Source organism: Monomorium pharaonis, chromosome 5 (assembly GCF_013373865.1).
Source record: "Monomorium pharaonis isolate MP-MQ-018 chromosome 5, ASM1337386v2, whole genome shotgun sequence".
NCBI lineage: Eukaryota > Metazoa > Arthropoda > Insecta > Hymenoptera > Formicidae > Monomorium > Monomorium pharaonis.
This window is the reverse complement of record NC_050471.1, coordinates 21,163,333-21,177,404: the sequence shown is the minus strand read 5'-3', so window position 1 is coordinate 21,177,404 and position 14,072 is coordinate 21,163,333. Positions and strand designations below refer to the sequence as shown.

General features: G+C 27.1%; 2 protein-coding genes and 2 long non-coding RNA genes across 4 annotated transcripts; 2 read left to right on the top strand and 2 right to left on the bottom strand.

Moving 5' to 3' along the window:
• Positions 1–3,851: 3,851 nt before the first annotated feature.
• On the top strand, positions 3,852–4,478 carry LOC118645804 (probable serine/threonine-protein kinase tsuA). Its single transcript, XM_036287513.1, has 2 exons — positions 3,852–4,098; positions 4,213–4,478. The coding sequence occupies exons 1-2, from the start codon at positions 3,852–3,854 to the stop codon at positions 4,476–4,478; spliced, it is 513 nt and encodes a 170-aa protein (XP_036143406.1).
• Positions 4,479–4,494: 16 nt separating this feature from the next.
• Positions 4,495–6,228, top strand: LOC118645503. Its single transcript, XM_036286707.1, has 2 exons — positions 4,495–4,671; positions 4,958–6,228. The coding sequence occupies exons 1-2, from the start codon at positions 4,527–4,529 to the stop codon at positions 6,034–6,036; spliced, it is 1,224 nt and encodes a 407-aa protein (XP_036142600.1). The 5' UTR covers positions 4,495–4,526; the 3' UTR covers positions 6,037–6,228.
• Positions 6,229–6,820: 592 nt separating this feature from the next.
• Positions 6,821–9,721, bottom strand: LOC118645504. The gene is made up of 3 exons (XR_004963203.1): positions 9,662–9,721; positions 8,744–9,051; positions 6,821–8,455 (listed from the first exon to the last, which is right to left on the bottom strand). It is a non-coding gene; the product is annotated as an uncharacterized LOC118645504 (long non-coding RNA).
• Positions 9,722–9,784: 63 nt separating this feature from the next.
• LOC118645505 lies at positions 9,785–12,085 on the bottom strand. Its single transcript, XR_004963204.1, has 2 exons — positions 11,066–12,085; positions 9,785–9,821 (listed from the first exon to the last, which is right to left on the bottom strand). It is a non-coding gene; the product is annotated as an uncharacterized LOC118645505 (long non-coding RNA).
• Positions 12,086–14,072: the final 1,987 nt, after the last annotated feature.

Genomic DNA, 14,072 nt, shown 5'->3' with positions numbered 1-14,072 from the left:
TTATACCAGTAGAATGGTTGTTTTCAGGTCTATATACATATGTATAGCGACAAATGGCAGTTTTCAGTGTAAACTTCCGGCAAAGAACAACTGAAATACACATTATTGGCGCTATTATTTCAAGAATAGTAATCATTTCAATCTCCTCATGGATTATTCTTAAAATAATGGTGCCAATAATAATGTGCATTTTGGTCTTCCTTTGTCAGAGGTTTACAGTGTGAAAACCATCATTTGTCGCTACATATGTATATAGACCTAAAAACAGCCACATTCTATTGATATAGATAAATCAGAAAACTGTTTAAAATTAATGCTTGTAACCTCCTGTCCATTGTGATCTGTTTTATAAAGATTTCCTTCATTAAATATATTAATTTACTATCAAATTATCAGAGTTATGTTTTAATCTTTGTATGACAAACAATTTCTAGTTTGAGTCAACTACTGCGACGAAATCGACTACGTAAATTAACAAGAATTTATGAAAGTAGCATATTCTTTAGAATATTATAAATTACTTTTTATTATAAGTGAACATCAATGCGCTATTATTTCAAGAATAGACATTATTTCGGTTTTTCTTGTCAAAAGTTTAATGGGTTGAAAACTACCATTTCGTTGCATTCTATACATATCAGAACTGAAAACTGCAATTATGCTATCATAGATAGATATATATAACATTTAAATTTAATATTTTCAACCTTTTTGTCCACGAGATGAACGTTGCAGTCCATCTCATGAAAATCTTATTAGAAGTTTTACTTTATATTCAATTTTCAGTGAGTTACATTTCGATTTTCAACAAACATTAATTTATTACGGAGTTTTGATTCAGACGATGTCAAAATTTTATTCATTTTAATCCCAACTTCTATAATCAAAAATGTCAGAAAAAGTATAAAAGATATAATCTATCAAATTTTTGCCAGACTTTTTAACAAATAGACTGCGCATTTCTTATCCTAGTGAAACAGTGTCTCAAAAAATAGAAAGAAATAGTACTGTTTTAACATTTTAGTCCAAAAACATGCTAAGAGAAAACAAGAAGTCATTGATTAATGCATATTGAATGCCTATCTAATTTCGAGATATCTCTTATACCAAACGCTATCTGTATAAATGTTATTAAATAAATAGTATTAAAAATTTTTCTAATTCATGTATACAAATAATTGAAAAATATTAGTATCAATTATTTTAACTAAAAAAAATTATATAAGTGTTTAATAATTGTTCTTTAAAGTTCTTTAAAGTTTTATTAGTCAAAAATTTTTCACAATATTTTGAAAAAAATTGCTTAATATATACAAAATAATTATTATAAAATACTTAACACGACACAAAACAATTTTATTGATAAAATTAATAAATAAGTACATATATAAAAATAATTTTTAAAACATTTTAAGATAATATTAATAATTAATTATTAAAAAAATTTTTTTAATAATTAATAATTAAAATTACTTTAAGGAAAAATAGAAAGGTCATAAAAGTGAAACTGGAAATCAATTAAAATTTTTTAATTATATACTGAATACATCAAAATCACATTTAAACAATTTGTATCACAAATTATATATCATTAGAAACTTCATCAGAAATCTCTTACAACAAAAAAGTATACAATATCTTATCTTGTATATTGAGGCATATTTGATTTATGTTGACATATAAATCCAATTTATATATATGTTATAATATTTAATAATAAAATATAAGCATTAATAATACTGAAAAACATATTAAATCTGTTCCTTTTAGCTACAATTTTTTGTCAAATCAAGTTATATTTGACGAGCTTGAATTTAAATAATGGGAATATAAGATATTAGTCAATTTAAAAAAAGATGAAAAAATGCAGATAAAAAGAACAGATTAATAGTTTGTTAGATGTGCAACATATTATTCACAAAGAATTATACAAAAATGTGATACAGAATATCTTAAAAACTACAAAACACGCATACAATTGGCTTGGTACCATAAGTATACATACATGCGCGCGCGCGCATAATCTCACACTTATAAATGTAGGAATACATTTTAGTTTCTCACTGATTTATATAAAGTAGTTAACTGTGTCTCAACAAATTACTAAACGTTTCGAGAGACTCAATTTTTTCACTCCTTTTTAACTTTTTTTTGTATTAAATTATTTGCACTGTAATTTGTAGTTTGTAAGAATATATTGCAAGAACAATATTTTTTTTCTAATTCAAATTTAAAAGAAACTATAAAAATATTAACACTTTAATCGATAAAAAACAAAATTTATCAAATTATATAATTTATAAACTTTATAAAAGTAAAACTTATTAATTTATAATATCCTACGGAATTTTTTTGCTGTGCTTTTGCTTGTTCTTTTACTCTTTGTTTATTTTTTTTTAATATTGTTTAGGGTATTACAATTTGTGATGTTTCAAAGTAGTTAATTAGTGAGTTTATTCTTACTATTGTGCATTTCCAAACTGATTCATTAAAATATTAATATTTTACTAGGTTTTTTGAAACTTAAATTAACAAAAAACATTGTTCTTGCAATATATTTTTACAAACTACAAATTACAGTACAAATAATTTAATACAAAAAAAGTTAGTGGAAAAGAGTGGAAGAAATGAGGCTCTCGAAATGTTTAGTAGTTTGTTGAGATATAGTAAACTACTTCATATAAATCAGCGAGAAACTGTACAAAAATATTTGCACTGCAATACAGAAAAAAATCAAAGTTTATTGCTTTAAAGAGTTTTTACTCTTTTTTATTCTTTTTCTCGAAAAGAAATATGAATCTTAACTCTTTCTCAAAAAATAAAATGAAATCTTTCTCTCATCAGCACTTTACACAAAATCTCTTTATTCTAGCGTATGTAAAACCATCACAGATGTTTCCGTTATTAATCATTTTATGATAATGAGTATTAACATGAAATAGTTCAAATATTATAAGTTTATCTCTTTATGGTTTATTGTGCAATTATTTCTTTTATTCAATGGTTTACTTTTAAATATGTATTAAATAGAGAACAAATGTTTTTATAATTGATACTATCAACATTTTCTGTTTTAAAATTATTAAACATTTTTATAATTTTGAAACAAAATGTTAATAGTATCAGTAATAATGTTTAGGTTTATATAAATAATAAATCAGTAAATTTTTTTAATGCATGTAATTTGTACTTTAATTTGTAGAAAACGTTATAAAAACATTTTTTCTCGATTTAATACATATTTTTAAAAAACCATTGAAAAAAATAATTGCACAATAAACCATAAAAAGATCAACTTATAATTATAATAATTGCTTTATTTAAGAAAAATTTGTAAATCTAGTATCGAGTATCTAAATTTCCTGTCTTAAGTGTATGACAATTTACATGTACAAGTCGCACAAAATTCTAGTACAAAGCTTCAAAATGAATCTACTTCAAATAACATGCCACTAGAGTGCTATCTATATGTTCCAATCGTACATAATTTTAGTACGGAGCTACAAAATGAATCTACTTCAAACAACATGTTACCAGAGTGCTATTTACATGTTCCAATCGTACATAATTCTAGTATGGAGATACAAAATAACTCTACCTCGAATGACGTGATATCAGAATGCAATTTACATATACAAGTCATACAAAATTCTAGTACGGAGATACAAAATGACCCTACCTCAACATAGGTGCTATCAGAGTGCAATGTTCATGTGCCAGTTGTACAAAATGCTAGTAAGGAGCTACCAAATGACTCTATTTTAAACGACATGTTATCAGAGTGTAATATACATGTACCAGTTATATAAAATGCTAGTACGGAGCTACAAAACGACTCTACCTCAAACGACATGCTATCAGAGTGCAATATTTATGTGCCAGTTTTACAAAACGCTAGTTTGGATCTAGAAAACGAATTTACCTCAAATGGCATGTTGTCAGAGTGCTCTTTAAATGTGTCAACCATACGAAATGTTAGTACAGAGTTAGAAAATGAATCTGCCTCAAACAACATGTGCAATCTATATGTGCCAGTTATACAGAACGTTAATACAGAGCTACAAAATGAATCTGTCTCAAACGACATGCTATCAGAATGTAATCTACGTCAGGATATATTAAATCCATCAGAAACATCTATTGATAATTTTACATTAAATACTAATTTTGATCAAACAGTAACTATTTTATTTGATGAATTGAATAATTTAGGGATATCTCCGAATAATATGTTAAACTATTCTAATGAAGATGAAAATAATGTATCTAAGAATCTCAATCAATCCTGCAATGTGGATAATTCTATGGAAATTGAAAATAACAGAAATGAAGCAAATCATGAAAAAGCGATGAATGATATTGATGTGGCAAAATTAATAAAAGAATCTAATAACAATTTAAAACAGGTTAATGACATATCGAACTTAAATAATTCTGATTGTAGTCTCTGTAGAATCAAGAAAAAAAGCTGCATATGATTGCATATGTTGTGCTGGCTGTAAAGGCTTTTTTTATTAATTTTTTTAATGGCTTTTAAAAATCGCCCTAATAATAATATACGTCATCATTTTTGTTTTTATTGCAAAAAAATGCAGGCAAAAATAAGTAGACATTTAGAACGTGTTCATAAAAATGAAGAGGAGGTAAAAAAGTTTACTGGACTACCAAAAGGTATAGAAATATTTCAATATTATTATTTATATATAATGAATCTTTCTCAAACGACATGCTATTAAAATGTAATTTACATCAAGATATGTTTAATCAGCCAGAATTATCTATTGAAAATTTTACATTGAATACTAATTTTAGTTTTGTGTTAAAGTAAAAGTAAAAGTTAATAAAATAAAATAAAAATGACAATATTTAATATCCAGTACTTTTATTATATTATTTTAATTAAATTTCTTTATTTATTTTTTGTAATGTTGTTTGTCTCTTTGTTGTTTTATGTTAGGTAATAAAGAAAGACAAAAGATTATCGGACTTTTAAGACGAAGAGGCAATTATTTATACAATACAGATCCCACATATAATAAGGGAGAACTCATAGTTTGTAGAAGACCAACAGAATCAAGAAAAAAAGCTGCACATGATTTTATATGTTGTGCTGGCTGTAAAGGCTTTTTTACTAAGAATAATATACGTCATCATTTTAAACAGTGTACAAAGAAAATTGTTGGCAGAACTGTGAAAGTACTGGGAAGAAAAGTTCAAGGAAGAATTCATGAAAGTGCGAACTCTATTTTAAGAAACGTTGTATTTCCGATATTAAGAGAAGATGACATTATCAGATTGATAAGATACGATGAATTGTTGATTACTTACGGTAACAAGTTGTGTATAAAGTATAAACATCAACACCAACAAGATATGATTAGAGCTCGTTTGCGATTATTAGGGCGATTTTTAAAAGCCATCAAAAAAATTAATAAAAATGTCACAGATTTTTTTAGTATTTATCATCCATCAATATATGATGACTGTATTACAGCTGTGAATCAAGTAGCAGGTTATAACACAAGTACAAAAGTTTATGCAGCTCCTTCCGTTGCATCAAGAATTGGCACTCTTATAAAACAAATAGGAAATCTTGCTATTGCTGAATGCATAAAACAGAATAAATTTCAAAAAAAAGTAGACATAGAAAACTTTTTAAAGTTGCTACAAGAAGATTTTGGCGTATCTGTCAATAAAACTGTTGAAGAAAGCATATTACAAGCTAAGCGCTATCAATTACAAGAATTACCTCCGTTAGAAGATATAAAATTATTGCACAATTTTTTACAAACTAATAGGCGTTTGGCATTTCAACGTCTCAGTGACACATTTACTTATGATAACTGGCGGCAACTGGCACAATTTACTCTAATTTCGGTTCAAGTATTTAATAGACGAAGAGCCGGAGAAATTGAACGCATTTTTATCGATGATTATAAGCACCAAGAAGGTATAAATGAACAAACAAATCCAGATTTATACGAATCTTTATCACCTGAAGCTCAAAAAGTAAGTTTGCAATGCTTCTATGTGTAATCATTTAACGGAAACTTGGGGCAGAATGGGATAGTGGGATAAATGAGACGGTACTATTATTTTCATTGCACAGTGCCACAACCATGCAGAAAACTTGTTACAATCAAGAAAGTGGCCTCAATCTTATCACGACTGTTGAAGCACTTCACTAATTTTCACGGTTGCGGCACCATGCAATGAAAGTAATAGTACTATTCAATTTTAGCCCTTATCCCATTCTGGCTTAGTTTTCCTTATGTGTTATAACATAAAAAAACTATAAAAATTAAAAAATTCATATATAGATATTAATTACAAAAGTTATATTGGAAATTATCGTGAAGTTAAACTTTTAAAAGTTATATTATACCTTATTTATATTTTTGTTCATTTATTTAATCTATTATGTATCCATATTTTTTCTAACTTATACGCTCTATTAATTAAATTTTGTAGTTTCTTTATTCTAATTTTTATGAATGAATAATAAATAAATGCGCATAAAAGAATCTAACGTTTTAAAATATTAATAAATCTAAATAGTTTAAATGTATTAATATGAATGTTAATTAGAATTTTGCAGTTATAAATAATTATATATATACATTTATACAAAAAAGTAAAAAGGAATAAAATAAATATTGACACTATTGAAACATTACACATGGAAATATTTAGACTATTCAATATTATACTTAATTTCACATTTAATTTTTAAAATAAATATGTAATTGTTAATTTTAGATAGCTATGAAATATGTAAGATTTGTTATTAGAGGAAAATTAGGAAGACCTGTACCTGTTCTTTTGGATTCCGAAATGAAAAGTTGTATAGATTTGCTCTTACATTACCGTAAAGAAGCAAAAATACCTGACGCAAACCTATACATCTTCGCTTTACCAGGTTACGATAAAAAGAGGTTTAGATATATAAGAGCTTGTGATTTATTACGCACATATTTTGTAGCGTGTGGAGCAAGTATGCCTCTTAGATTAAGAGGTACAAAGCTTCGTAAGCATATTGCAACAAGATGCATTACACTGAAATATGTAAGATATCATAGCTATCTGAAATTAACAATTACATATTTATTTTAAAAATTAAATGTGAGTGTAAAAATTAAAAATAAGATTTGTTAGAGAAAAATTAGGAAGACCTGTACCTGTTCTTTTGTATTCCGAAATGAAAAATTATATAGATTTGCTTTTACATTACCGTAAAGAAGCAAAAATACCTGACGGACACTCATACATCTTCGCTTTACCAGATTATGATGAAGAGATTAAGCCTTCGGCACATGATACGATTTTTCATCAGCATACGAGGCGTCTTACAATTGGGTTACAATTGATAGGTAGTATAATCATTTGAGCCAATCAGGACATGTAATAAGATCTCGTATGCGATCTAGCCTGAAAAATCGTATCGTGTGCCAAAGGCTTTAGATACATAAGAGCTTGTGATTTATTACGCACATATTCTATAGTGTGGAGCAAGTATGCCTCTTAGATTAAGAGATACAAAGCTTCGTAAGCATATCGCAACAAGATGCATTACATTAAATCTATCAGATCCTGATGTGACAGTATTAGCAAATTATCTAGGTCATAACAAAAACATCCACATGCAACATTATCGTCAATCTCTTCCACAATCAAATTTTTACAAGCTATCAAAATAATTAATAAAAATACCACAGATTTTTATAGTATATATTTATCATCCATCAATATATGATGACTGTTTTGTGTCAAATTTGACTTACTTTATATGCCAAACCTTATGTATTTATTGCAGAAGTATTTTAAGCAATGTTCAATGTTGAAATAGTTAAAATGTCTTGGTTACTTAAAATAGCACAAGATAAAGATAATGATTTTCAACAAAATAATGAAGAAAATAACTCGCAAATTAACAATGATAATTTGACTACAAATGAAATACACATAAAAACATAATTTTAGTTTTTCTTACATTACAACGCAAATATTTTTGTATATATAATTTAAAAAATTTACTGTATTTAGAAAAACGCCTTAAAAAATATATTTTTAGCAGATTTAGATTTTCTTGATGTTTGGTTGTAAATAATAAAAATAACTTGCAATAAATACGTAAGATTTAGCATATAAAGTAAGTCAAATTTAACACAAGACAGTCATCATATATTGATGGATGATAAATACTATAAAAACCTGTGACATTATTAATTTTTCAATGGCTTGTAAAAATTGCCTTAATAATCGTAAACTCGTACATTGTTCTTAGTAAAAAAGCCCTTACATCCAGCACAACATATGAAATCATGTGCAGCTTTTTTTCTTGATTCTGTTGGTCTTCTACAAACTATGAGTCCTTCCTTATTATACATGGGATATTTATTATATAAACAATTGCCTCTTCGCCTTAGTCCGATAATCTTATGTCTTTCTTTGTTACCTAATATAAAACAACAGAGAGACAAACAACATTACAAAACATAAATGAAGAAATTTAATTAAAAAATATATAATAAAAGCATTAAATAATATTAAATATTATCATTTTTATTTTACTTTATTATTTTACTTTTATTTTAACACAAAATCAAAATTAGTATTAAATGTAAAATTATCAATAAATGATTCTGACTGATTAAATATATCTTGATGCAGATTACATTTTAATAGCATGTCATTTGAGATGGATCCATTATATATAAATAATAATATTGAAATATTTCTATACCTTTTGGTAGTCCAATAAACTTATTTACATCCTCTTCATTTGTATCATTGAACACATATCAATTGAGGTAAACTCATTTTCTAGCTCCAAACTACTTTTTGTAAAACTAGCACATGCATATTGCACTCTGATATCACGTCATTTGAGGTAGAGTTATATGGTATCTCCATATTAAAATGTACGATTGAAACGTGTAGATAGCACTCTAGTGGCATGTTGTTTGAAGTAGCTCCGGACCAGTGTTTAATTGTACCACTGGTGTTTTTAATTTAAATTTGTGGCTATGGTATTAAGCACTTCAAGATTACCTGTATTAAAGCATTTTTAAATTACTTAATAAAAATTTAAATTAGAAATGTGTTAATCAAAATAAAATTAAATTATTAAACATACAGATATATTAAATTTAATTCAATAAGTTTTTTTTTTAATATTTTTTATTCTAATACAGAGAGAGAGAGAGAGAGAGAGAGAGAGAACGATTAGTTTAAATAATTTGTTTAGATTTACTTTATTCAAACGTGATGTTATATTAAACATTATTAATTAAAGAAATACTGACTTGTTAAATTAAACAATATTATGCTGTTATAATATATGCTGTTTGAAAAATTGAATAAACTAATTTGTTTCTTTACATAAACAGCTTTGATCAACTATTTTAAGTAAAAATTTCAAATATTTTGATTAAATTAAAGAAATTATTCTCACTCTAAGTACATACATATATTACATAACAAAAAATAAAACATTTTATATTTCTTGATTATCATTAAAAAAATATATATAAATATATATATAAATATGTAGAATTATTTTTATTTATCAATAGATAAAAATAAAAATTTGCATGTCACTATATAAACAATCACTTAAGATATTTTACTGCATAACATTATTTAATAGCAGAATACTTACTATACATTACAATTAAATGTCTCCTTCTTCGTGCATTTCAAAATTCAACAGAACAATGTTTTTTATATTTATATAGACCGTACATATTAAAATAAATTGTTATTCCTGGGTTTATTTTTATTCTTTCGTAACTATATCATATTTAAAATCTCCAAAAAAGCTGCAACATAATAGCAACAATGCAAAATTACATAAATGTATTGAGTCAATTGTAATCGATTAGATTCTAATTTAACTTATGTTCTAAATTTTACTTTAATAATTAAACATATAATTAAACATATAATTAAACATATGTGATTCTATAAACAGAGTACAAAGAAAATTATTTTTTTATTATAAATTTTAAAATTACTGATTAGTGAAAAAACATAATATCATAAAATCAATTTATTGAAAATGGAAAATTATATTAGTAATTATAAAATTTCTGCATTTTTGTAAAAAAAACTTGTAGTAAAATCACATAGCTTTTTTATCAACGTTTTTTTTCTTTTCGCAAGAAAGACAAAAATTATTCATCACTTATCATGATACTTTTAAATTCTATGAAAATTCATCTTATTAAATAATAGGAGAGAGAGAGAGAGAGAGAGGGGGGGAGGAGGGAGAAAGAGAGAGAGAGAGAGAGAGAGAGAGAGAGAGAGAGGAGAGAGAGAGAGAGAGAGAGAGAGAGAGAGAGAGAGAGAGAGAGGAAGAGAGGTATAATATTAGATAGAATGTTACACACTATACTATGTTGAACCAAGATTCTGATCTCGCTACATACATTTTCATACCGTGCAACAAAATGCACAGAAATATAATGATAAACATAATTTTAGGTGTATCACTGGTCTAGATTATCTAGGACTCTCAATTATCCAACGAACAAACATTTAGGCTACGTTCAGAAACGTCACCCGAGTGCTCTTGGGTATCATTCTATCCTTGTGTCACATTCAATGAACAACAGTGACAGAATGATACCCAAGAGCACTCAGGTGATGTTTCCCAATGCAGCCTTATACATGTCGATAGTCATATCTGACAAAAATTTAAAATTTAGCTTCGCCAATTATATTTTCATATAGTACACTATAAGTATATATGTTATATATAATTAACACAACAGTCTATACATTTTCACATATATTATCAGCTCAGTTAAATAATTAAATGCATAAACATCCAACAAAATATATGTTTTTACAAGAGACATGTTGACGAGTTGCACCTGAGAGACAAATACATGCAAATGCTAGCATATATAAATCTTTTTGATAAAAAGACTCTATGTTACTATTCAGATTTGAGAGTAGATTAAATCAAACAATAAGAGACGTAAAGTTAAAGCCAAACTTAAATAATTATGTACATTACTGATATCAATCACCCACACACATAACCTTCTAGCTAACCTACCTATCTACCTCTCTTTGAGGTTTGCACCGATCCACACAATCAACAGATACAATATTGCATTGCAGCAGCTTAACAATTTAGCTGCGTTTTGTTCCACGTATGATGCGCATAATACGTGAAACTGAACGCAGCTCTTGACATTACACTTCTCTTCTTAATCCCTCCGAAGATATGGGACGATAGGACCATGAGGTATAATAATATATGTTGAGCTATGATGAGCGTAATAAGTAATGAAAAATGCCGTGATGTAATAGATAAAAATGCTGAAGTTGAGGATGCAAAAAGGAATAGCAGATATAAATACAGCCGATTGCATCAGCCACGTTCAAAAATTTCGTTAACACATTCGCAACCGATGTGCGACTCTTGACTACACGTTTAAACGCTTACATTCGTATAGTTGTGAGTGCGGTCAAGTTGCCCCTACGAATACTTCGAAGCATTCTTTGATTCGTCAATTTATAAATCTTATTCTTTTGATTGGTTAATCAAACGCTTCGAAGCATTTGTAGCGGCAACTCGACCGCAGCCTATGAGAAACACAAGGGGTACGTTCCGTTTCACGCATGGTACACATGATGCATCGTTCATCCTTGTTGTTTGTCAAACGTTAAACAAGGATGAATAATGCATTATGCGCATCATGCGTTGAAACGGAACGCAGTCAAGAACGGTCCTGAACGCTTTCGATGACAAAATTTCAAAATTGACCTGACAACTGCCAGAAGTCTTGAAAACTGCCTTTTTATCAATAAAAATGACCTTAAAACTGCCTTTTCATATACATGTATATATACATACATATGTACATAATATTTTTCGACATAATCATAATTACGAATATATATAAATTTATTTATTATTATATGTGTATATTTATCTGCGTAGTCATAATTATATAGCTATGCAGCCAAATATATATCATGTATATGTAAATTTGCGTAGCTACACTAATGATCACACAGTAAATAAATAATATATATTATATATATATACAATATAAGAGTAAAAATAAGTAAATAATAATAAGTATACATAACATACATTTTATTAAAAAAATTATCAACACAAACTGCTATATTGACAAGATAATTATATTCACAAATCAATTGTTATCAATAATTTAAATATACTCACTAACTTTTGCTCAAATAAACAATAAATATGTTCTACGGAAGTAACCTAATTTCCGTTATAATCAGCATAACTATTGGTTAATTGTTATGCTAACTCAACCCAATTATTCAAACTCTCGGTGGAAAAGTTTATGAAAAAATTAACAATCTTCTTAATAGAACATCAGGTTTGTTTTTTATTCCTGCACTGCTGCACTAGCGCAATAAGTTAAAATGAGAAAAAATATTTAACTTATTGCAGCAGTGCTATTATAAGAGACTTTATTTTACAAAAATACAGAGATTTTATCATTTCCAATAATGTAATCGCAGATTGTACAAAGAGTTCAAAAAGAACTCAATTGTATGTCACCAATTATGAATTCTTTTTGAGATGCAAAAAGAATTATTTTTATAAAAATATAATAAAAATAATTCTTATTGCATCTCAAAAAGGATTCATAATTAGTGCATTCAATTGAGTTCTTTTTGAACTCTTTGTACTATTTGGGATATCTTTTGTTCTTAATAAACAAATTTGACGATTTATTTGTATTTTTTCTTGTTAATTAATAATAAATTCTAATGAGTATAATTTATTAGATCATAATACATAATTGGATTTCTTTATGCTCTGTTTCGTAGAATATATTTTATTATTTATTTAAGCAAAAGTTTGTGGTCGCGTATTCAGAACGCGCTAACAAAAAGTTAGTGTGTTGTTTATCCAATAGAAGAATCTCTGTATTATAAAAACATATTTTTATATTGGATATAACAACGCGCTAACATTTTTGTTAACGCGTTTCAGAACGTATTCAGATACGGACCCCAGTGAGCATATTATATTATTGATAACAATTTATTTGTGAATACAATTATATTGTATTCACAAATAAGTATAGCAGTTTGTATTGATAGTTTTTTAATAATAATAATAAATATTCTTTTTAAATTTATATCCCCTCATGTTATGTATAGTTATTATTAATTGTTTACTTATTTTTACTCTTATATATATAAAATATATATAATATATATAATATATATAATATATTATTTATTTAATATTATTCTGTGTGATCATTATTAATTGCAGTAGCTACGCAAATTACATATACATATATTTGTCTGCATAGATATATAATTATGACTTATATGCAGATAAATATAATACGCATATAATAATAATAAATTATTTATTGCGTTTTTAATGCGTATTATAAATACTCGTAATTATGATTATGTCGAAAAATATTATGTACATTGTATGTATATATACATGTATATGAAAGGGCAGTTTTGAGGTCATTTTTATTGATAAAAGGGGCAGTTTTCAAGACTACTGGCAGTTTTCAGGTCAATTTTAAAATTTTGTCATCGAAAGCGTTCAGGATCGTTGGCAGTTCTTCTCATAACTATACTGCGTGGTCTACAATGGCAGCAGGAGTAATGGAGTAGGAGTAAGAAGTAAGAAATATGAAATCAGATTTGCCCATTTCGTTTACTCCCGGTTTTTAATTGGTCAATATACACTCTTACTCCTTACTCCATTACTCCTGCTGCCATTTAGACCCCGCATACGAGTGTAAGCTGTAAGCGTTTAAGCGTGTAATGTCAAGGGCTGCGTTCAGTTTCAGTATTATGTGCATCATACGTGAAACAGAACGCAGCTAAATTGTTAAGCTGCTGCAATGCAATTGTATCTGTTAATTGCGTGAATCGGTGCAAACCTTGTCAAAGAGAGGTAGATAGGTAGGTTAGCTAGAAGATTATGTGTGTGGGTGATTGATATCAGTAATGTACATAATTATTTAAGTTTGGCTTTAACTTTACGTCTCTTATTGTTTGATTAATCTACTCTCAATTCTGAATAGTAACATAGAGTC